The 23,933-nt window shown below is 38.5% G+C and overlaps 2 protein-coding genes and 1 long non-coding RNA gene across 24 annotated transcripts in view; 2 read left to right on the forward strand and 1 right to left on the reverse strand.

Annotated features, from left to right (window-relative positions):
* TASOR (transcription activation suppressor) overlaps positions 1-1,644 on the forward strand; it is a 28,333-nt gene extending 26,689 nt beyond the window's left edge. For 3 of the 4 annotated variants that reach the window (XM_086846793.1, XM_023935410.2, XM_023935412.2), the window contains one exon: positions 501-1,644. In XM_086846793.1, the coding sequence (XP_086702919.1) occupies positions 501-1,063 (563 nt within the window). In that variant the 3' untranslated portion in view covers positions 1,064-1,644. Of the gene's footprint in view, positions 1-227 lie in introns of all 4 variants that reach the window. The other variant, XM_023935411.2, reaches the window with a different exon arrangement.
* A 616-nt stretch (positions 1,645-2,260) lies between these two features.
* CCDC66 (coiled-coil domain containing 66) lies at positions 2,261-23,900 on the reverse strand. 19 transcript variants are annotated; one of them, XR_015275142.1, is made up of 21 exons: positions 23,827-23,900; positions 22,732-22,796; positions 21,328-21,461; positions 20,961-20,983; positions 19,708-20,125; positions 18,816-18,951; positions 18,547-18,650; positions 17,497-17,615; positions 16,044-16,220; positions 15,118-15,249; positions 13,110-13,345; positions 12,667-12,751; positions 11,654-11,815; positions 10,154-10,301; positions 9,626-9,748; positions 8,619-9,097; positions 7,781-7,818; positions 7,250-7,533; positions 6,666-6,793; positions 3,917-4,058; positions 2,261-2,631 (listed from the first exon to the last, which is right to left on the reverse strand). XR_015275142.1 is itself a non-coding variant. In XM_086846803.1 (20 exons), exons 4-20 carry the CDS (start codon positions 20,964-20,966, stop codon positions 2,551-2,553), a joined length of 2,856 nt encoding a protein of 951 aa, XP_086702929.1. In that variant the 5' UTR covers positions 20,967-20,983; positions 21,328-21,461; positions 22,732-22,796; positions 23,827-23,900; the 3' UTR covers positions 2,261-2,550. The 19 variants fall into 19 exon arrangements, 9 of the variants coding, with proteins under 9 accessions (XP_086702929.1, XP_086702921.1, XP_086702920.1 ...); XR_015275143.1 differs by having other exon boundaries at positions 23,769-23,900; XR_015275138.1 differs by lacking the exon at positions 21,328-21,461.
* Positions 9,270-11,386, forward strand: LOC147651012 (uncharacterized). Its single transcript, XR_015275156.1, has 2 exons — positions 9,270-9,414; positions 11,215-11,386. It is a non-coding gene; the product is annotated as an uncharacterized LOC147651012 (long non-coding RNA).
* Positions 23,901-23,933: the final 33 nt, after the last annotated feature.

Consider the following 23,933-nt stretch of genomic DNA (forward strand, 5'->3'; position numbering starts at 1 on the left):
GTTTGAAATGATGGGGGAAAAGCAGTGGGGATGGAGCACCAGAGACCTTATGTGCAGAAGTACAGGCTAAAATGTTATTGGAGGCACTAGACAGGGCATCTGTTTTCAGAAGTATAGATTTGTCTCTACCTGCTTTATCTACTTAGAGTAGATAAACTGTACTGAGATGTCAGTAATTGTACTCCTTTAATTGTCTGATCAAATACTCACCTGCTGTGTAACTTTAGATGCTGTTTTGACATTGTCCCCTTTGGAGCTGGGAGTTGGGATTTCCCAGCACTAAATGTGAGCACGGTGTGCAGAAGCTTTTAGCACCGAGTAACTGGACACTCCCACAGAGGGTTAAGTGTGTGTGTTGAGTAAGTGAACACGAGTGGCAGAAGACCAAGACTTAAAGTGCTGTTGGACTGGCTGAAGTGTAACACTGTGAGTAGTGTATGGCCTTTTTAACCAAAGTTTGTATTTCAATAGAATAGGACTTTCTCTCTCTTTTAATGTAGTTCTTGTAGAAAAGGATGAAAAGGATGAGGAGGACATGTCTCTGGATTCAGGGGATGAACTGTCAGAAATAGAAATCTGCAGTGATGCCTCTAAGTGTGATACTCATGTGGAAGCTTTGCAGACAAAGGCCAAGGGCCCACATGGAGTAGATGTTAAGGAAAGCTGCTTATCAGTTACAGAGTTATCTCCTGAAGCACAAACTGGCCTTGTGGAAAAGGCTTACAAAACTGACTTGGAAGAGAAACAGCCAATTACTCCAGTTTCTACAACATGCTCTGCTGAAGGAGAAAAACACAACGCAGTTGAACAAACTCCTTTCAGCAACTTCCAGGTTTATAGCAGACCGTTAAACATGTCCCATAAATTCAGCCACTTTAATGTACTCACTCATCAGACTTTTCTGGGAACAACATACCCAATTTCTCCTGCAAATCAAAACCAAGACGAGAGCAATTATTTTCTATCTGCCTACAGTCAGAGCATGGATACAGAAAAGTCATCATCACTTGGTGGCTGGAATAGCTGCTGTGATTCTTCCAGGCCATATTCAGAACAGAAATAAACTCTTTAAGTCTCTTTTTCAAAGTTGCTGTGGACTTCTCTGTTTCTAAAATGTTGGATTAACGATTTCTATTTTATTCTGGAACAAAATGTTTCTTGTTCTTGTTATCTCAGATGTTTTCATGTTCTATTTAAATTCCTGATGGCCTGTCCCTGTTGGAACCATCTGAAAATTTAAATAAATGCATATATTTTTTAACGTCTACTGTACTTGAATTATCTTGTTTGTTGGCACTTTTAAGTTTCTACATTTGTATTTGACCTGTTACCTAGGCTTCAGTTTGAGGTCTGTTAAATGTAAAGCTGAATGTTTGCCTAATATGTGAAAGAGCCAGTTGTTCTCTTTTTTTTAACTGCGAGAGTATCCAAGTCATGTTTCTTTACATAAATATTAAAATTAATGTATTTATTTGACATCAATACAAATTTTGTACAATGTTTTTACATAGCTCTAAGGCAGTGTACTTATTTTCATGATGACATACTGGATTTTGGCTAAATACCTCAATTAGAGTAAACAATGGTGCAGTTCCATTACAAAAACGAAATAAACTCTCAATGCACAAGGGACTTGCTAACACATTGCTTTGTCTGTGGTTTTTCCATTGTTTGCAAAGTGCCTGAGGAACACCCAAGCTTGGTTTCATGCACAGCAATTATCTGTGGGTCTCATTTGGTGCTCTGTGCCACTGCAGCACCATCTGTGTCCTCCCAGCTTTTATCTGGCCACTGTGCTTACTGTAATGAGAGAAGGACAAACCTGGGTTTAATGATTGGGGGAGTTCAGTTTGGGTCAGAAAAACCTTGGTCCTCTCTCACTTCAGCTTAATGATTCCTGGGGCTTTTGGGCTTTTTTTGGTCTGGTTTTGTTTATTTGTTTGGTGAACTAGCACTGGGGTAAGTACGGTTTTATCTGTTTCTTAATCCTGCCTTTTAAATTTCACATCTGCTGAGTTCCCAACCTCTTCCCCCTCAGCGATTCTCTCCTTTTGTTCATTGTGCTCTGCCTCAGGCTTCTGGAAGGCAGCAACCCCGGGGAGCAGCTCTGGAGTCTCCAGACGCCCCTTGCTGCTGCACTGCTGGCAATATATAATTATATATTATAGTATATATTTATAATTATATATATTATAATTAAATAATTGAAATACAAGCAGTTTTGTATAGTTAAAAACACCAACAAAGATGACTAAAGCCGTTCAGAATACATCTTAATATTTTTATTTATCAAAATTCACAGAGTTCTACAAAAACCCATGTAACGGTTTACTTCCATGTTTTTGGTAGTTTTTATTTAAACGGCCACATCTTCAGGTAGCATGAAAACCATTCTAAACAGACAAACCATCATGAGTTTAATGTTACTCTGTAGTCTATCAAAATTCTCATAATTTAATTTTCATAAAAAAGAGGTGGTTCATAGTTAATTACAGTAGCAAAGTGCTGTGCATTTCCATATTAAGAATTCGGAACACTCATATGCACCTCTCAAAACGGTGGCATGAAGTTCTCTTGAGCTGCAATGGGAATCAGAGTGTTCTCCAACTCCTTCTGCTTCTGCAGGAGGCCCTGAAAGAAATATAAATGTGAATGTTCTGTCTTCTCAAACAGCCTGAACTAATGAAATGTCATTGTTTCACAGCTGAAAACAATTTCCTTGTTAAGGGCCAATGGTTTTTAAGTACCCAGCTTCAGAAAAAGTACAGCCTCACAGACTCGGGGCGAGGGCACTTGGACAGCATTCACGTGTGACTGGAGTTGCCAGGGATGTGCACACAGAGGGAAACTTTTCCACTGTATGAGATGGAACTTTCTCATCCCTTACTGCACTGTCTCTGAATGTGTAGTGAATTCTTGTATGAAGCAGAACCCAAAACCCTGGTGGGGCACTGGCACTGATGATTTAGCCTTAACACAAACAATATCCTTCAGAGCATGGGCAGCAGAGCCATTTGAACTAGAGCAGTGTCAGACATTTCAGGATAAACAGATTAACTGTCAAAGGGTTCAAGGTTTGTGCTGTGTCAATGGTTCTTTCAAGTAATGATAGAGAAAACCTGTCAAAAAAAAAACCTCCTGGAAATGTATCCTTGTCTATCAGGTCATACACGATAGAATTATACATGCATAAATTAAAAAGAAGTATTTTTACTGTAATTAACATGATCATATATATTGATACATCTGGCCTCTTGCTTCTCCATCTATTTTAGACTTGGCAGAAGTCATGTACCATTTGGCACCATTTGGTACCATGGAAGTTTGCTTTTTAAAAAAGAAAAGCTAATTACTTTTCTCTGAGTTCCAAGGCCTTTCTCAAAGATAAGTTACAGGCTGCTGGCACAGCTCAGTACAGACCTAATGCAAGGCAGCAGCTCCTACAGCAGTTTAAACACAGATTCCTGGTGGCACCAAAGGAGAGTCAGCAAAGCAGCCTGTAAGACTCCACTTTGGCTCCTTATAAGGCAGCAGCTGCCCACTTTCAATCACTTGATGAATTACTTTCTTATTAAACAGGATCTGCTTATTTCTATTAATGGGTCAGTGTTTTCAGTCTCTGTGTCAGTAATTATTATTTTATGAGCATTATTTGCATTTAGAAGCACATCACAAAACCAAGTTATAAAATAAAGTGCCCTAAATAACCCTGAGCTGAGGACCGAGTAACCCTGAAAGCTGGCAGTTCAGTGTTTGTCACATGGGCTGCACAGATACTGGGAAGGTGCTGAGCAGTGGGAAATGCCTCCCCAGGGAGCTGTGGGGGTGTGTCCCCACCCAGCCATTGTCACCTGCAGCCCTTGGCAGCGCTGCTGCTGCTGCCTCAGGAACAATGGGGTGCTCTGGAAGTACTGACCTGGGGTGAGGGGGGTGTGCTCCTCTTTCTTAAACTTTGGCCCTTCTTTTTCACAAATAATTCACTTTGCTCGGCTTATCCACTGACTTTTGATTTCAGTGAGGAGAGTGAGTCTGTTGCTAGTTCTTATTCCTGCTGTGACCTGAGACATAGGAAGAGATTTGCTGTCTTGTAGCAAATGCAGTGACAGACTCACCCTCCCTCTGCCCTTTCTTTTCCCTGGGTCAGCCAGTCCCACTGGGCTCTTACTGCACCAGCCCAGCTGTATTTATCACTGGTTGGGTGTGGAGTTCAAAGAGCAAAGACTGGTCAAAATTATGTGACCATTATGTGAATTCCCCCAGACAGAACAATGGCTAATATGTTGTAAATAAAAATCTAGATGTATGTATGTAGTCAGAAACTATCAATCCACTCTATATACATATATATAAATGTAAAAGAGCAAGACTAGAATATCTTCTGAAACAGAAAACTCAGCTTTTTGTATTTCAAAGTCCTGCCCTATTCATTCTTTCTCAGTGAAATAACTGATGCAAAACAGGTGTCATCAGGAGCAGTACACAAGACTTAGGTATACAAGATATACTGAAATGGAACAGGTCATGTTCTAAATGCTTTTTGCAGCTGACAAGGTATTTAAAAAAGAACTCCACATGTTTTAAAGTAACTCTCTTGCAGAACCAAGATCCACTGAAAGACTAACCTTGCTTTTTAGCCACTGCAAAATTGACTGTAGGTTCATGTGGCTTCTCTAAGCTTGCCAACTTCAACCTGTTTAAATAACCATGGCTTTTGTATCCTCAGCAAGCACAAGGATTAAATTGTACTTTGAACCTGGCTTTACTCTTCAGCAAAATGCCACTGGCAAGTGAAGTGAAATATAGAACATGGACCTGCCTAAACAAGGTGAACCACTGCAGGCTGTGAACAGCACAAGGACCCAGGGACTCTTGTAAACTGTACCTGCTTCCCAAAGAGGGACCCAGCCCTATGCTCAGAGTGATAACCCTAACTGCTTCCCAAACACAGAGCTAGCCCTGGCCAGCTCAAAGTGAAAACTGACAAAGTACCAAAAAGTGAAAACTGCCAAAGAAAACAGTGAAGATGCAAAGTCACAGGTTCTGCTAGAACAGATATGGAACTACAGAGCAATCAGTGAAGTAGGTGTAGGTGGCCCATAAGTCTAAAGTGAAGATCTCTGTGTCATAAAGGAAGATGTAGTTATTTATGTTAGTTAGATTGGAATGATGTGTTGTATTTGTAAACTGAAGATAAGAAAACCACAAGTTATGGAAGGCCCCAAGCCCCAGATCTGGGACTCCAAGATAAGTAAGTGGCAGGGACTGGTGTCACACATGTCCAAGTGTAAAAGCTGCTGTGGAATGAACAATAGTGGGATGTGCAGATTGGGGTGCTGGCCCCTGCGTGCTCCTGGTACCAGCAAAGGTGTCTTTACACTGCTGTGGAGTTGATTCCTTTGGATCAGAAGCCAAAATACTTAACAGCTGTAGATACTTAACAAAAGTGTTGATGAGCAGTGGGGAAGACCAGATCCAGTGAAACCTATGTGGAAGCTGTTAGAAACTGGCAGCCTTTCAGTGTTCTTGGGTCACAACTTTTCTTACTGACCTGGGGAAGAGTCATGAGTCTTTTTCTGCACAAGGAATTTACCTACTGCTGAAGCACCATGTGTACATGGCAGTGCTTCTGTCTTTCTAAAACACAACAGGTAATCAACTACTGTTAATTTTGTTGTGCTTCACTGTCAGCTTGTCTTCCCTTTGTTTTGATTATTTATGAAATTTTCCTCTCTCAATTCAGAGAAAACTGCTGCTAGCAGTAAGGTACATTTGGTTTAGACCCATTCAAAAGCAAGGGAAGATACTGGTACATGTTTATTTTCAGTGTTCTTCACAAGGAAAAGGCAAGCTTGAAGTATTTTTTTGTCTTGCAGTCCTGTCAGGCCATTTAGAGGCATGAAAGAGGAGCACTCATGTGCTTGTCCAGACCTGTGGGCCACACCTTGCTGCCAATAGATGCAGTATCCAATTCACTCGGGCTTTAATGATAAGATGCCATTACAAGTACCTGACTACAAAGAGAACAATGTACACAAACACACAGAGGCTTTTATCTCAGGAGCTCGTGTGTCTGTGGCATTAAGCTAATTTTAATTTTCTTTTCAGAAAACCTGGCTGATTGGCAAATTTTGAATTTTCTTTTTACATGCTATCAAGTAGCATCTGTCTTCGAAGGATTTTTTAAGTGTTCACACTTCCAGTTTGTAAATGACAGTATTTTTCCAGGCCTGACATGAGACCACCCCACCAACCCTTCTGCAACAATCCCACTGTTCTGTCCTGACCTAGGAACTGCCGAGGGGAAACCTCATTAACAAATTCTAGTGTTGTGTTAAAAGCCTGTTCTTTCCAAACTGATACATTTCCCTATAAACAGTCCTAACCATGGACAGCTGGACACCAAACAAAGTCATTTCTCTGTGTTTCAAGTTTGCTCAGGCACTTCACTGTTTCATAGCTGATTTAAGAACTAAGGAGTTCACATTTCTTAAGGACTGTCCAAAGGTGGAAGCAACATGTGAAAAACAATATTAGTAAAATGCAACAAAAGTAGAGGACAGAGCTCAAAACATAAATCAAATTATGGAAATCAAATTAATGATGTAATAATTTTTCCTTCAGTATATATATACACATGCACAGTTATCCAATAAATTTTTGCTTACCTGTCGTAATTTTGACAATCCTTTGAGAATTGCTTGTTGTCTCTCTCTGATTGTAACTACATCAGGATTTAGAAGAGGATCTCTAACATGATCTGAGTTAAAAATCTGTTGTGGCATTTGGCAAGAATCTGAAAGCAAACATGTATCAAATCAGTTAATACAACTCTTTATTAATTTTCTTCTCATTTTGAAGCAGCAGATTTTGAAAGTTTGTGAAAATCAAGAAATCAGGGGCCGGTTGCTATCAAGATTATAATCTCTATTTTCATGTCAAACAACATTTAGATTCCTAAAATCTCAGTCTCTAGTGAAATCTACCTAATACAAAGAAGTGCAATCATACTTCATGAAAGGTAAACAAACAAAGAATTAATAATAGAATTTTTTTGTTGCTTTTCTGATATTTTGAAACTTGGTGGTTTGTTTTTTTTTTCTTAATACTGAGTGTAATTTGGTTGCAGAGCCTGTGCACTGCTGTGATTACTGCACAATTCAGTAAAAATCAAATCTGAAATTGGCTAAAATTGCAGCACTCCAGTGCAAGTCACTGGAACGTTTCTCCTCTCCCTGAACCATTTCAGTACCGTGCAGGTGTCGATGCTGGGGGTGCTGTGTGGAGGGCGGGCTCAGCGGTGCCTCTGGATCGAGGCAGTAAACCTCCCGTGTCCGCAGGAAGGGCACGAACTGCGCCGAGGGAGGTCTGGCAGCCTCCGGGAGGGCAGCCGGGGAGCGCCTCTGCTGGGAGCCTGCCGGGCTGTCCTCTCTTCCACCGCGGTGGTTAAACACCGGGAAATGAGAAGCCTGCATCTGTCTTTGCTGTACCTGGAGTAATCTGTTCCTAACTGCTGGAACAGGTGGTGATTCAGATCTGTACGGAACAACTGAAGTTATAAAAAAGCCCAAACAATAGTTCAGTAAATAACAAAGAATCTTTAGAGGACAGGATTTTTTGTTCATTAACTTGGCTTTTATACCTGCAATCTGTATGGTCTTGAGTATTTTTAATAGCAGACAATTAGACAAACCTAAATTATTTTAAAAAATCAGGAAAGAAAATCACGTGCATTTCAGTAATAACGTATTCCTACATTTCATTATGGAAAGTATTGACGTACCTTTCTTCATTCAAGTGATTCTTATGAAATTTTTCTTCCTAAGAGAAAACCAAAAAAGTCAAAAGTAAAATAAAAATCTCTGGGTTTTTTTTTTTTTTTTAAAAAATCAAAACCTTTGATTTTTCAGAGCATGTTTGTTCTGAAATTCCAAAAGGACTGTTTGACCTGGGTTGAGGAGAAAGGTATTTATCAAATATTTGCATTTAAGAGACTGGTAGCGCCCATGACATAAATCAACAAATTACAGGAGGATTTGCTCCAATTTTCTGTCTTTTGGCAGCTCTACATACTATCAAAAATATTATGCATATTTTCCTATGTCCTTGGAACACAGGAATACATAAACCTGAAAGGTTCAATCCAAGATATTAAAGGAAAGGTCCAGAGTATTTGAAGGTGTGGGAAAGTGAGGTGTTTATGCATAGAGAAAGTGAGCGAGAGAGAGGGCAAAAGAGAAGCCAAGAATATATTTGATAGTACTTTCTTTAAAAGACTTTTTTCCAGCCACAGGCTCTACTGATACAATGCTTACTGCAAATGGAAAATGACTCCACTAAGAAGGATGCATTTCTGTGGCAATGGAGTACACCCTCAATAATCCATATTCTTTGCAGAAATAAACATTGTTTTCTTGAGCAGGTACTGCTGTACCTCACTGGTCAGCACAACACAATGACTGAACAAAAAAAGAAAGTCAGTGATGTCACTGTGTCCTTTAGGACAAGTAGGAGAATTTCAATGCTCCAGTTACATAACTGAATTCCCACCCAGGTAAAACTATGAGGAACAAGAGTCTTAAAACCACATCATTGCTCTCTAAGGCCAGACAGTGACCCACCTTTCTGCCTCTGTGGCCCTTACTCTTCACAGCTGTTTCCTCCCGAGGGGAGAGAGACCTGGCTGAGTGTCCCCCCCTCCTTGTGCTGAGCTGCCCAGGGCTGTTCCTCTCCACCAGCTGCAGCAGCTCCATTTGGCGGCGCACTTTGTTCTCTTCCCTCTGTTTCTGTAGTGGCTTAGGGTACCTTTCTGAGGCTGGAATGTATCTTTTCCCAGGCTTGTTTATGTTCCAGTCAGGTCTTTTGCTGTATTTTTCTGAAGATTTTATGTGTCTTTCTTTTCTTGCATATTGCTCATACAGGTCACTGTAAATATCACCAGTCTCTTTTCCTGGAAGTTTATTTTTATCCATATACTGCATTTCCTTCTGGTATTTTTTGCTGTTAGAGGTTTCTTTATATTCTATGGAAATATCAGGCGACTCACAACGTGCAGTTCTTTCCTCAGCTGACTCAGTGTATGCTGAAGTATTAAAACAATCTAAAAAAAAAAAAAGAGAAGTATTTTAACTCCAAGTCTGAGCTATTCAAATTGGTTGGCTTTTGTATATGTATTTGTATATGTATCAATCTACCGTTACTTATTTTATTTAAAAAATGGCTGCTACAGTTTTATAATGCTTTCTTATTCTTTTTTTTTTTTTCTGGGGAAGAGAGGACCTGTAGGAGCAAACTCAGTGAGGAAGGGATAAAATACAGAAGACTGGAGAACCAAATCAAATTACTTAAAAAATTTGGGCCTGTGTGGCTTGGGACCCTAAACTGGTACTACATTCCAGACTATGGGATTTGTAACTGGTAAGTAACAACTATACAGAAATATCATTTCTTTTGAAGAATAAATAGTAATAAATAGAGGAATAAAATGGTACACTGTGATACACCAAGATGACAGTGTCTGTGCTAGCTTTATTCCTTGTGAGTAACAGTGGTATGGCTCAGTTTCACAAACAGGGTCCCCCTGCCTGTCTGGAGGTCCCTCAGAGTAACTCAGGTGCGGGCTCTGTACCTGTCTGCACTGCTGTGTCCTTCCGAGGGGAAGCCTGCTGCCCAGGGGGACTCTCCACACCATCAGCGAAATCCGTACTTTGTGCTGAAATGCCAGAATTACAGTTTTCGAACTCTGTATCACCTGAAAAGTGGTAAAGTTGGTCCATTTAATAACCTCTGTTCAATTGCTACAGTTATCAGACTGTTGTGGTTTAGAGCCTAAAGCAATACTGAGAACTCTGGTCCAAATCCCAATACTCTCCCTTTTCCACTGACAGCACACTGGTCTGAACATTCCTGTGCATTCCTCCCAATATCTCTGCATTTCTTCCTTTATGTAATACAGTATTTGAAACTTACTAAAGCGTAATATTCTCCATAGGAGGTAACAATTCTATTCGTTTGAAAGGTAAATAAATTGTAATGCAATTTGGTTTGAGACTCAAATGGAGACAGGGAAACAAAAACCAAAAAAATCACCCAAACCCAGAAACAACTCGCTTTCAACCACAAAAGGAACACGCAGGGGTGTGAGACTTATACTTACCACCACCAGGACTGTTCTGAAGTGCTGAAATGTCATGTGCCTTCTGAGACAAGTCTGGAATGTGCTGTTCTTGTTTTGATCCCTGGGCTAATTCCTGAGCTTTCTCCATTGTCTGATAAAGCTCTTTGGCTTTAAGAGTTATAAGTTCCTTAAAAAAAAAAAAAAAGCAAATATGTCATTATTTATTTTGAGAATAAAATCAACTAGATTATTTAATCACCTTATAATCCTCAAGGTTTATATGTATTTTTATCTAGGGAAAGTGTTTTTTTTCAAAACAAAAACTAGTTGAGTAAGTACAGTACATAACCTATAATTTCTATGATTTTAAGTTCAGAACCTCTGCTGTACTAATAAAAGATCTTCAGTCTTAGCATTAAAAAGTGAGCATTTAGATCCTTCAAATTATCTGGATATTTATTTCTCTTATAATAAATGCCTTTTTACTAGATGCCATCTGATGTCAGCCATCTGTGACTTCCTGTAACATATGGTTTAATGAAATGAAAGGAGCCTAAATAAAAGTAATGAACCCCACCTTACTCCTTACATGGGAATGAGCCAGTAAAAGCTCCCCAGCAAATGTCAGGGGGTTACAGTTCCCTGACTCAGTGGCTTCAAGGTGCAGGAGACTGGGCCAAGGAAAATAGCATTTCCCAATTGTTATTAGCAGCTGAGCCCACTCTCTCCTGAATTTGCAATTGGAAAGAACAACTGGTGCTGTCACATGTTTCAAAGGAGCTGAGCAATTACAGAGGAGGATGACTTTCCTCATGTTGAACCAGTCTGTTCAAGCAGCTGCAGGCAGATGATACACATTTCCATCCAGGAAATGCAGAGAAATCAGGAATCCACATTTCTGCAGGCTTTGGAGAAGACTGTTTCTGGAATCACCTTGTCACAGAGGTTAAAGGAGAGATAGAAATGCAAAATCTGTGTTTACCAAAGGTGAAAATGTACCTTTGGTTTAATTTTCATATGAAAGCACTGTGTAAAGCTCAGCAACAGCTATGCAGGGGAAAGATGGAGAGCTTGAATAACTTTTGAAATGCCTTTTACAGACTACATCCTAAGAAGTCTTTAATTCAGACTGAAAGCACATTCACTCAGATGAACTTCATGGTACTGAAGCACCTTAAAAGCATCAAATTACCAATAACAATAATTGGATCACATACTTTGAGGTATTTTTTAATTTTAAATTTGCATTTTAAAATGGATGTTTCTGCACTATTTAAAACTTCATTTCTGTTTGTGCCAGTTCTTATTGTTTCTCTTCCTGAAAAGGCCCTTGTTCAAAAAAGAATCCGGCCTTATTCTTCTATGGTGTTGCACATTTATTAATTAAGAAAGCAGAATTTTGATTTCAAATTACTACATTTTGGATATTTTCATTTTCAAAATGATGAGCAAAATTTTGCAAGTGGAGAACAAGAACTATTTTCCTCAAAATTCACTGTTACCACAGACTATTTGCACTAAACATAATGCAAACCCCACCTCCTTTTGCTTTTGTTTCAGCATTTCTTCTTCAAACTGTTTCTGCAGTTGTGCTTTTTCTCGTGCCAGGCGCAGCTCTTCCTGTTGCTCTTCCCATTTTCTCTGCTCTTCCTCCAGTTGCTTCTTCTTCCGTTTTTCTTCCACCTGAGCCATTATTGCTTTCTGGCAGGATCAGAAAAAAAAAGGGCAAAGTAAGAGATAAAACATTTAATGTATTCTAAGGTATTTAGTAGTGTAGTTTTGTGTATGTGTAGAATTGGATTTGGACAAGTGAAAGAAAAAAACAACCTGAAGACAATTTATTTCAAACACTCCTGGTTTTGTTTCTGGAAAACCACCAGCTCAATTGGGCAGTCTGAAATGAAATACTCAGATAAAAAAAGGAGCTTTTTATGTTTAAGAAAATACTTTTTTTTTTCTTGTAAAGAGATGGTGGTCTGATTTTCACCTTATGCACATACAGTAATCCAGGGGTTTGATCCAGCAGAGTTACAGTGTGATCAGAACAGTCTCTACATTTATACTGAGACTCCTTCATACCGTGCTAGAGACACCAGCATGCAGACACATATTGTTAGGGTGCCACAGAGGCTAGGTAAATGTCAGTAAAGTAGATAAAAAACTAAAGGTTCATGGAGTGGGAATCTGTAAATATCAGATTTCTCCTCCTTATAACAGTGGAGACTGAAGGAAGATGCACACAAACCTGCTAGAGCTCTAAAGACAGCACCGTACATTTTTTGAGGCAGGAATTCAGTTACAGAAATCCAATAATCTCATGCAAATATTGAAAGAGAATTGCAGAGTCTGACTGAGGGAAATACTGCCAAACAATGCACATGTCATCTAAAGCATAAAAGTCAAGTGCCTCCCTGGTTTTTGGTATTAAATCCTTTAATAATAATATATTATTATAGTCAATTTTAATAATAATCCTTGCTTTACTCATGGGACATTACCTTTCATCCTTTCTTATAATTAAAAAAGTGTGAGGCTTTAAAAACAAAGTCTACCTGATGTTCCAACTGCTTCTGCCTCCTCCTGTCCCTCTCCTCAATCTGTGCAGGGTCCAGCAGAGCTGTCATGGAACGGAGGAAACTGAAAAAACGGACATGTCAATGTTTTTAATAATTAGAAAATAATCCTTAATACTTTCTTAATTAGAATCACTTAGGTTTCATTTTCATATTGAGGTTATTCTGTTATGTTAATTATAAGTTAATATAGAAATGAATTGATTATGAGATCCTTTTCATTAAGGAATAAAGTAAGGTTATTTGTGGTAAATTTCATTAATAAACAATGCCAGCACTTGTGCCTTTCAATAGTGACACAACAGGTATTTGAAAAAAAGCAAAAGCCAAATGAATGTAAACGATTTTCTTTTTTAAATTTCTGAGGAGGTACAAGAAATGTACTAAGTGGGAAAATAATTACACTTACAAAGCTCACTCACCTGACTCTCTGACTTTGTTCCAAAGCACCATTTTTAGCAGCTTTTTCTGCAGTTCCCCTCTGTAAGGGCATGAGGTTGCCTAAAGCAGCAGGTGACAAACGGTAGTCCTTGGGGTCAGGTGACAGGGAAAGACTTTCAGGCTTTCCTTGCATTCCATTTAAGGGGTGTTGTGCATTAGCACTTAAGTGGTTCTTAAAAGAATCAAAATGCATTTCCCATCTGTCATGATCTTCAGCCTAAATAGGTATCAAGCAACAAAAACAACAACAACAACAAAGTAAAAGCATTCAGTTATACTTTTCTATATAAGTGTGGTTAATAAAACACAACACACATTTTGTACACCAGGAACATTTGAAAAGCTACAATGCAGACAGCAGTTAATGCCTTAAGTGAGAAGACAAATGTCTCAGTTACTTAAAATGCAAGTCAGATCACAGATTATAATGCTGATCCATACCTGGTCAGCACAAACATACTGCTACTTTTTTTTTTTCATGAAAAAAAGGAAAAGGTGTCTGCAGCCCTCCTTCCACAGCACACCTACCCAGTTAACAACAAGGCAGCTAATGAAGAAACCTTTCCCAGCCCTTCACATTAAAAAACTCAGTAACAAAGTAACAAGCCTGATCCCTTCAGCAAGTCAGGAAAAGACAAGACTTGGTGTTGTGTGTAGGTCTGTAACCAGGCCTGGCAGCAAAGCTGTCTTTGTGGGGTAAAAAAAGATAAGGCTATTTTCTTCAATACTTTCTGGAGAAGTGCTTGCTTTTAAACTTTTTTAAAGTTTCATGAGTGTGTATGTGTATTAAAAAAATATTTCTAGAAACAGGATTTTAGCATCACTGTGATACATTGTACTTAAATTTTTATTTTGTCTCTCTAGTTAGGTTTGACTTGACTTTGCCTTTAGGAAATTAATTTCCTTTAGTTTTTTTAGGAGATGTAGCATCACTCTAAGAAGATGAGCTAAACATACCAACAGACTGAGAGTAGCCCAAAGATACCCAGAAAGATAAAAGGCCATCAACAGAACATCAACAAAACATCAGTGGCCTGATGTACCCTCAGATGCTGCATGAAAATCTACTTAGCTTCAGAGGCCAGGAGCTTCAGATCCAATGGTGTTAGTGTTCAGGAACACATAATCACAGAATGATTATATGTAAGTGCTTTTATTACAGAGCTCTGGGTGTCAGGGGTACACACACCCAAATCTGACCCGACCTGGTTTCAAGCTGAATGTATTTTATACTCTATCATTATATAACTTACATATTAATTATTAAACTTACATTGTTCTATTGTATATATTGATTTCATCCAAGCATGGATTTCTAGTGATCCCCCTCAAACCCCTAACATAGTTTCTCATGACTCTTTAAACAATAATTATGTCTAATCACATCTAACAATATCATTTACCATATACTGACTACACAGATGCAGTTTCACATGATCTAGCAAGCACAAGACCTAACATTTTCCCCAGGGCCTACCAAGCCTAACTTTCTAACTCCCCAAACTTTCTATGATTTTAAAATCTTTTACTTTCACTAGGAAACTGAATACTGAGGGTTGCTCAACTCTGGACCAATGAACTTTAAAACACTGCATCTCTATTGAGTTTTGACTGTATAAAGTTTGAGGGGAAATAATGCAAAAGTGTGTCTGTTTGGAATATTTTCCTTGGCACATCCTGCCCAGAAAATAAAGTAATGCCTGATTCTCTATCACTTTAAATACAGTGCTAGAGGATTTTATTTTCTCCCTGATTTTCAGTGATGCTACCACTGTCTCCATCCCTGCAGTAAGGACTTTAACACACCAGACACTGAAATACTCAACAGCCACTGGCTCAATGTTCACTCAAGTGCATCCTTATGGTGAAAACCTGGACATACAGAAAACTACAGAAACTTTGCTGACACTTCACTAATTACATTTTTTATTTCTTAAAAAAAAAATAAATAGAGACTTATTTCAAAATGTCCCTCTAAACCACAGATACCTTTGATAAATTAAGTTTTTCTTCTATTTTTTGCAATTTAGCTTCTTCCTTCTGTTTGTCCAACTCTTCAAGCCACTTCTTCTGTTGCTCATGTTTCAAAGCACTAAAAGGTTGCTCCTGTGGCACAGCTTCCTGAAATAAGATAACTGCTAGTTTTTTTACAAAAAATTAAGTATCTTGTCTATCCACATAAAAAAGACCTGACAAAGTTCTGCCTTTGGTTGGTGAGCAAAACTGGGCCTTTCTTTCACACAATGAAAGGATGTAAGTTTGTAACTGTAGCAAGTGTCAGACTGCCAATAGAAGGATGAATTCTGAGTATTACTCTAACTTGACCCATCTGTCTCTCACTCCAGAAAACTGTACTTATTTGTATCATGAGTAGAAATCCCTCTTTCTTCCCATGGTTCACTGCTCAGTCTGTGTTCCATGTAGATTCAGCACGACAATCTAATTAGCAGTGATCTGTCACAAATTAAGGAGCTACCATCTCCATTCTTCTGTTTCTGCTTCTTAACAGATCTCTGTATTATTTAACAAGCTCCAGTGGCACTGGGAACTTCCAATGCCACTTGACAAAAAGCTCTCTTCAATCACAGCCTACCAGCACAACTTAAGACTTACTTCTTGAACCTTCTGCCATCAATATCTTTTACTTTATATGTTTCCACTTCTCCATTTCTTCAACACATACTTAAAAACTGATTAATACTGTATGTCACACCTCTAGTACTGCTCTTCACATCAGCCTTGAAGGAAATGCTGTCTTCAAAGCATTGATATTTTGGTAAACATTCATTCAGACAGTTATTTATGCACAGCAAAAATGTCTAAGGAATTCTTCTAGTTTAAAAGAACTTATTGAGACAAACATTTGTTGTTCATAAATAAGTAAAAAAACTCCTGCATGCAATTTAAGATCTTACCCTGAAAACCAGTGTGGTACAACTGCCAGCTGGCAAGTCAGAAGAAGTGAAATCAGAAGACTGCCCAGCTGGAGCTCCTGGAACATTCAGTGCAACTCCATCAACCTCTGTGGCTAAAGCAGCTGTACAGGCAGAGCTTTCCTCAGTGCCATGAACTGAGTCAGCTGGAAACACTGTCTGCAAATAAAGGGACCATTCAAAGACTTAAGTTATACACAGCTATGTAGCTACAATTTATTTAATTGTCAAATTGCAATTGTTTGCAAATAATTTCTGTAAGTTTTAAAGTGCTTTTTGAGTACGGTAAAATTTGGAATCACTTGTGAGCACTGTGAAAGGGGAAGTAAGGCTTTCACGAGATTTAAGCAGGCTCGTGAAAGATGTATTTTAAGATGATTACTATTACAAAATGTATGTCCAAGATAGCTTAAGCAGAGAGCAGAAGACATGAAAGGAAATGTACCAAGCTTAAAGTGGCATCAGAAGACCACCCTAGACTGCTGGTGTCAGCAGCTAGTGAATTATGCAAACGCTGTGTAAATCTGAAGCAAGACTAGTCAATGAACTCCAAATAAATCTGCAAAATCATTTGAGGAAGTAATACAACTGTAACAGTACAAAAGCCTGCAGACTGAAGAACTGGGTGTGCCACTGGCTCTGCCATGCACCCAGCACTGTAGCTTTTGATTTATGCTTTGTCCCTTATCATTTATTAAAACTCTGAAAAATTAAGAGGAGTGAGCATTGTTTGTCACACTTATTTTGTTCACCTGCTTTGTTAACAAAATTATACTTCTAGAAGCTGCTGTTCATTAAAATCTCAGCCCAAATATGTAACTAAGCATCTTTTATCCATTATTTATCAATTATGTAGATTAAAACAAATTGTCATGGGACAGAGTCAAAACTTTGTTAGGAATGCTGCATGTGCCAAAAAAAAGTGCAATTTGCTTTTGCTGTAAGAAATGATAGCAGATACAACCCTAACTTCTGTTTAACAGCAATAAATTTCACTGGAGAAGTCTCTTTTGAGTATAATGTATTTATCTAACATAGATATTTATCTAACACAGTGTTTTCAGAATAACAGCTTTTTAAAAAGCTAGAAGTCATATTGGCTATGCTCATTATGTAAGCAATCAAATATATGTGACAGCTCATGAACAATGTATATAATTATATAGCCAGGAATTACAGTTGAGACTATTCCCCCAAAGAGTAAGAAAAGATTTACACTTTTTAGTCAGGAATCCTGAAAAATGGGTTGTTCCTGCTATAAAGATCTTAAGCTGAGAAGTTACAAAATAGAGCAACAAGTGTGGACCAGGGAGCTGCAGCAATTCATGCCCTGAGAGGGCTTAAAGCACCACAAATAGTGGATTCTAGAAGATTTGTACAGAAAATAAAATCAGTGCTGTGGAAACTGTGCTCTTATATTTATTGACAGCCTTACCTGGTCTGGGTCAGGTGGTTCCACTTTATGGGTTTTATTACTGCCAAGTTTTGCCCAGAAATAACCCACCTCTCCCTCCAAAGTTTCTTTCAGTTTCTTCTTCAATGCTACCTGTTCATCTTAAACAAACAAACAAAATCAAACTCTAGTAAGAGTTCCTATTGCATTTAAAAAAAATTAAAAAGACAGCAATGCATGTCTCCCCTGTCACTTGGACTCTGAAATGGACACAAGAGTTGTCATTAATCAGTCTGACCAAACAGTCATGACCTTGCTCTTAAGAGCAAAGTAAGGATGCCCAGGGATGCAGAGGTAACTTGGGAGTCTCTGAGAAGACTAAAAAACACAGGGAAAACTAACAAATAATAAAGTATATGAACTCTCTCCATTTTGTTACATCAGTCTTGCACTACTTTAATATTATTAAAACCAATGGAGCTATAATGTAAGCTACTGACAATGCAGAATAAATGAATGCATTTTTTGAAACCAAATGGCCTAAATCCAAGTTCAAAACAAAACACAGCACTCCTCCATGTGAATCATAAAAAGCTTAATTTGTCAGAGAGAGATTACTGCTGTATTAAACAGTTTTGGTTTAATATCATCACCTTGACTGGTGATGGGACTGGACTGCAAACTGTCTCAAGTTCAAATTGCAATTTCACACACTCAGTCATGCTTGCAGATTGGGATGTGCTGTTCCCATTAAAAAACAAATGAATTTTTTAAACTATAATGGCTGTCAACTACTGTCAGAACGTGACAAAACTGCTGGCAAGTAGTGCCTAAAATACAAAGCATAACAATACATTTATATGAGATAATACTTAATTGGCAAATAAGTGTTTCTTTCAAGAATTTACAATCTTGGCATAAACTTCTGAAATTCAAGAATCTTAATCTTGTCTTGAAGACTTATTTACTTTTCAATTTGTAGCAACTGTACTGATACAAGTAAATTTAAAAGGGCATAAGGATTATCAAATTTCTTGGCATCCTGAGTGTAATAAAAACTGATCAAAAATGTATTTTATACATCATAAATACCTAATTCCTTCTTCCATTGGGTCTTTTTAAATTCCAATAAGGCTTTCTCCCCTTCTCTTTCACCCAAAGTACTAAACAAGTCAGCAGGTTTCCATAAATCCTTTCTAGAAAAAAGGAGGGGGAAGATTTTTATCTAGAAAGCTGATCTGTTAAATTTTAGAGGTAACTTTTAAATTAGCATTTATAAACAATATTACAGTTATTAAGAACATTTGACACAAACCTTTATTGGAGACAATTTTTGTATGCAGTTACACAAATGTACCTACATCACTTTCTGTCCTGGCTGAAGATGTGCTTCTTGTTTCCTGCCTGAATCAGAGTTTGCTTCATCTGGAACTGGGGACACTTCACAGTCTTTTTGGAGTGATGCTATAACATTTTCCTCTGATGCCTCATTAGTAGCTGTGGTAGAACATAAATATATATAAATGTATATATAACCACTAAACCAGCCCAGCTTATATAGTTAAGGCATAGAAGTTACACCTTCACGGGGTATTTTTAAAATGCTAGACTCAGTAATCACTTATTCTGGGCTAAGGGCTCAGAGTTTGGGACTCTAATTAATTGCAGGATGTCTTATTCTTTGTGCAAAAGCTGACCCCCTCCATAGATCCACCAAGGGGAGGAAGGATGCAATAAAGGAAGATAACAGTTCTTACACTTCCAAGTAGAACTGGGGAGGGAAAAAGAAAAATACTATTTAGCACTAATAGTCCAGTTAGGCAAAATGACACATTCATCTTTGGCCATAGGAAAATGGCAGAACTGCTCTTGAGACACAGAGGATGGCCTGCACTTTTCACAAGCCAGAAGGGCCCCTCTCTTTGGGCAGTGGTACAGAGCAGTTCTACGTTTCACTCCCCAGTGTAAAATGGTTCTTAATTTACATGGAATAGTGACAGCGTTTCTTGCTGGCAAGTTCTTCAGAATATTGGAAATGTATTAAACAACCTTTTTCACTATTCTAATTCTGAAATGCTTGGTTCCTCACAGTAACAATGTCATGTCCATAATGGCAAATGGTACTTTGTCTGAGACCATCCAATGTAAGTGTAACATCTCTACAATGTGCAAATAAATTATCAACTCAAAGTTAAGTTTTCAGATTTTGCTCAGTTTCCATGAAACAAATGCATCCAATGGCTGGTATCTTACCCACTTCCTCTTGCTTTTCATTATGAGTCTCAGAGATGCTTCTTCCTTCTTTAACAATCATCAAAATCTGTTGAAGCTGTGCTTGTGTTAAACACACCAAACTTTTTAAGTCTTCAGCTGATACATGTGGGGCTTGAGGTTTGTGTTTAGCTTTTTTCACAATACTAGGATCCTCTGAATCAGGGTATCTGTTTGTCTTATCTCTTTGGAAGATAAAAGAGTAACCTTTAGTTGTGCCTTCATGTGAGGAACGTTTATCAACTTGCAGTTTTTCAGCTTTTGTCATTGATAAGCTTGATTCACTCCTTGGTTTTATTAAATTTTCCTGCTTGATACAAGCATTTTGTGTTGGCTTCAAGATGAGCCCAGTGTGCTTTACTCTCAATGCCTGTTTAGGTGCTCTGGCTTTATTACCCATCTGTTAAAGTAAAAAGATTTTACCATCTATTAAATAAGGAAAAAAAAAAGTATCTGTAAAAAATGAAAACAAGATTCAAGAAACAAGGAAAATAAGTATAATTTTTCTTTTCTGTTCCATATGTAGAAACTCTCTATAAGCTAATGAAAGATCTTAATGAATACCAGGAATACTCTGGAAGAGGACACAGCACCTGAATTTGAGTACTTCGAAATGACAGTATGAATAACAACTTTAGGTAGCATGACATTTAAAAGAATTAACAAGTATTAATTCTGCTTTACTTTGGTGTTTCTGAGGCCTTGCACCCGATGGGTACATGTTTTCACCATGAAGCAGTATTTCAACCTTGATTTTTCTGAATTAAAGATTTCTCCTTTCCAAGGTCCTTGGTTCAAACTTGCAATTATTTCCTGTGTATTGGAACCTTTTTCTGCATTTTCTCCTTCCCAAGGTCTTCCACCACAAGTTAGTTTACTCAGAGACAACGTGTATGACCAAACTTGAAATTAAACACACTTCAGACCTCTGTTTTACCAGAATTCCTTTAAGGACTGAAAGTTCTGATTTAGGTGATTCCCTCTGCTGCTCTAACTTGGCCAAGAAAACTAAAGCATTTTGAAAAGGTAAAAAGAGTCACAAAACTTTAAATTCATCCTTTTGAACCGCTATTATAAATCTGAGAAATAACAGAATATCTCAAGTTAGAAGGGACTCATAAGCACGTATTTCTCTTTCATAAATATAATTGATTACAAGTATTTAAACAGTTCAATTTCTCAAATTTTCTGCTAACAAATAATGAATTTGTGTGTTCTAAGGATTTTACACTTACCTTCATGGCAGGCTTTGATTTATCTTTTGGGAAACAAACACAAACATATGAAAGAAGTATTTAATAACAACTTGTTCCTGAAAAACAATCTCGAGAAATTAGTGAAACTTTATAGTTAATTTTAAAAATCAGTTAATTACAGAAATTATAGAAATCAGTAAAAATTATATTAATCTGATTTGCGTAAACCAGGGGGAATGTACTTTCCCCGTACCATCTTCCCTGATTACTTATTTTTATTTATTTCAGTATATACACTTCAAAAGTACATTGAAAAAAAAATTAGATGTATTTCAGTAACTATTTCCTGTAAAAAAAACCTGTATGGTTTTATACACATCTAATCAAATTATTGTGCCAGTCTGACCTTCCCCTGCTATTCATTGTTTCTCAGATAATGCCTTCTTTGGTTCCATGTTCTTGTTTGTCTCCATTACTCCCACACCTGTGTCCTGAATTACTCTTCAGTCTTCTAACTCACATCCTTAGAGGTGTAGTAATCTCAAAAATAGTAAGTACCATGTTCAGTATAATACTTATGAATAAAGAATGTTCTAATATTAACAGAGGGAATGTGGTACTCAGGAAATCCTGCACACATAGCTATTTTCTTTGATTTTTTTTCTGCGTAAAAGAGAAAAGCTACCTCCAGTAGCAGCTTGCAAAAGTATGCTGACTAAGAATATATATGCTTGCTTAAATGAACTGGATAACCAAAAATAATGCTAGTGGAACAAAGATATTTTAAAGAAAGAACGGGAAGCTGAAGAGACATCAAAAGATCATCTCAGACCACCTGGCCCAAGAGATCTTCAAAAACCACAACTGCTGATTATGAAGAAAAGCAAGTAGAAAATAAGTGAAAATTTGAGGAAGTGATGTGCCTAGAATTTATAAGAGACTACTGTTGGAGACATGAATTTGTGTGTTGCTTGGGGCAGAGACCCCCGTGCACTCAGCACAGTCATTGCTCACCCTCTTATTGAACAAATTAATAAACTGGCTATATTGCTTCATGGATTGGCAAGTCTGGCTGTGCATTTATAAGAAAAACACCACATAATGTCTAATTAGGCAGCTGTCTGGTAAATTCAGAAAACAAAATATAACTTAAATGGCATTTAATGGAGAATTTCTGTATCCTGATTATGTAGAACACTTTAGAAAAAGCAGACTTGTGCAGAAATGTATGTCTGACAAATCACAAAAAAAGAATTTATTGCAGAGACATATGACTGACAAATCATAGAAACAGAGTTTATTAACACTTAATTACCAACACAGGTTTTTCCATTATATCTCAGATAGTAGTAGTGAGATTTGGCCTAAATAAACTGCTTATTGAAAATTAAAAATTATAATCAGAAATACCAAAGCTACTTTAAAAATGTGATTGCAATGATGTCATGCTATGTAAATTAAGCACTTATTAAGCCTCTTTTATCCGGGCAAGTAATGTGCTATAAAGTTACAGAAAATATCAAGTTATGCCAGTTGATACACAATAGCACTTAACTTTTTGTTTCAATGATAATCTAAGCAGTGGAGACATTTGCAAGCTGTTCCCTGGTACACAGACTATTCAGAATTCATTATCAACCTACTGTTCAGAATCGAGCTGGTGAGAGAGAGGACTTGTAAATAACAATGCAAGAACATTCTTCCTAATCTGAAAAATATTTCAGGAAAGAAGGCCTTTATGTCTCTTGGATAGTAGGTTTAACTTCAAGAAGCTTTAAAGATTACTTGAGAAAAATAATTAAGAAAATACCAGAAGAAGCTAAAATTAGCCTAGGCTTTCCATCCAGCACTTCAGTTTCGAGCTTCAGTCCATCACTGTAAAACGAGAGAGAGAGGGGAATCTGAAATATTAAGTAACCTGATAACGGTAAGATTTTTATATTAATAACAAGAACAATTGAGTACAATTGTATTGTACTGTACACAGTATTTACTGTTGTTCCAGATGGTCCTTCACATCCCAAACTATGTTTTGAGAAGTTACTTAAAACAAAGAAATCAACGTGTTTTGAAGAGGGTAGTTTTATTGATAGCGGGAAAAAAATGGATAAGCATCTTGCAAAAAAACATTAAAGGTAGCATTCAGTATCGTTATACAGAACAATACTCCTCAAGAATTTAATCATCCAACAATATAAACTGGGCGCCACACAAATCTCTATCCAAATCTCCCAGAACACCAGTGCCGATCACAAAGCAGAGCTGTATTCTGGAAACAGCCTTTGGTTGTGCTTCCACTCACAATTCACCTTTGGAAGTGGAACAAGCGCTGTTACAAGCGTTTACGAGAAGAGAAAAACGTGGCGGTGTAAGTACCCAGCTCTCTGTCTGTCTTCGTGCGCTGGGACAATCTGACATGACGGTAAGCGCTCCAAGTAACACTTTATCTTCACACTTCATTATAGAAACGTTAACAAGGAAAAAATCCAGCGCAGTTCGAGCTCGCACGCAACTTTCTAATGGGCACCTTAGAAGGGGCACTTCAGTAAGCGGAGCCGCCGCCCGGCCCGGCCCCGTCCCGCTTTGTGCCGCAACCGGGGACCGCGGGACGCGGAGGGTGCGCGCTGCCCCCGCTCCGCCGGAACGCGCTGTCCGGGCATCCCACCCCCTCCACCACTCCCCAGAACCCGTCCTGAGGCCCTCCCACGGGAACAGCTGCTAGTCCCCGGCTGTGCCCCGCAGATCACTCCCGCTCCCTTCGCTGCGCGGCACTGCGCGCCCTGGCGCGGAACCGACGCGTTCGGCGGGGCCGGGCCGGGCCCGCCCCTTCCCGCTGCCCGCCCTTACCCCAGGTCCCTGGCGCTGCCCGCCCTTACCCCAGGTCCATGGCGCTGCCCGCCCTTACCCCAGGTCCATGGCGCTGCCCGGCAGCCGCGGATCCCCGCGGAGCCCCGCGCATCGCCCTCCCTCAGCCCCGCGCCCCGCTGAAGGAGCCGCGCGCCGATTGGCTGC

The sequence above is a fragment of the Cyanistes caeruleus genome, chromosome 11 (assembly GCF_971803275.1).
Source record: "Cyanistes caeruleus chromosome 11, bCyaCae1.hap1.1, whole genome shotgun sequence".
Lineage (NCBI taxonomy): Eukaryota > Metazoa > Chordata > Aves > Passeriformes > Paridae > Cyanistes > Cyanistes caeruleus.

Coding starts and splice junctions, on each gene's coding strand:
- CCDC66 (XM_086846796.1), bottom strand. CDS start 23,880: ATGCGCGGGGCTCCGCGGGGATCCGCGGCTGCCGGGCAGCGCCATGGA. Junction 16,221..17,496: donor AACCACCTGACCCAGACCAG/GTAAGGCTGTCA, acceptor CTTTATTTGCAG/ACAGTGTTTCCAGCTGACTC. Junction 7,819..8,618: donor AGGGCCACAGAGGCAGAAAG/GTGGGTCACTGT, acceptor GTTTTCTCTTAG/GAAGAAAAATTTCATAAGAA.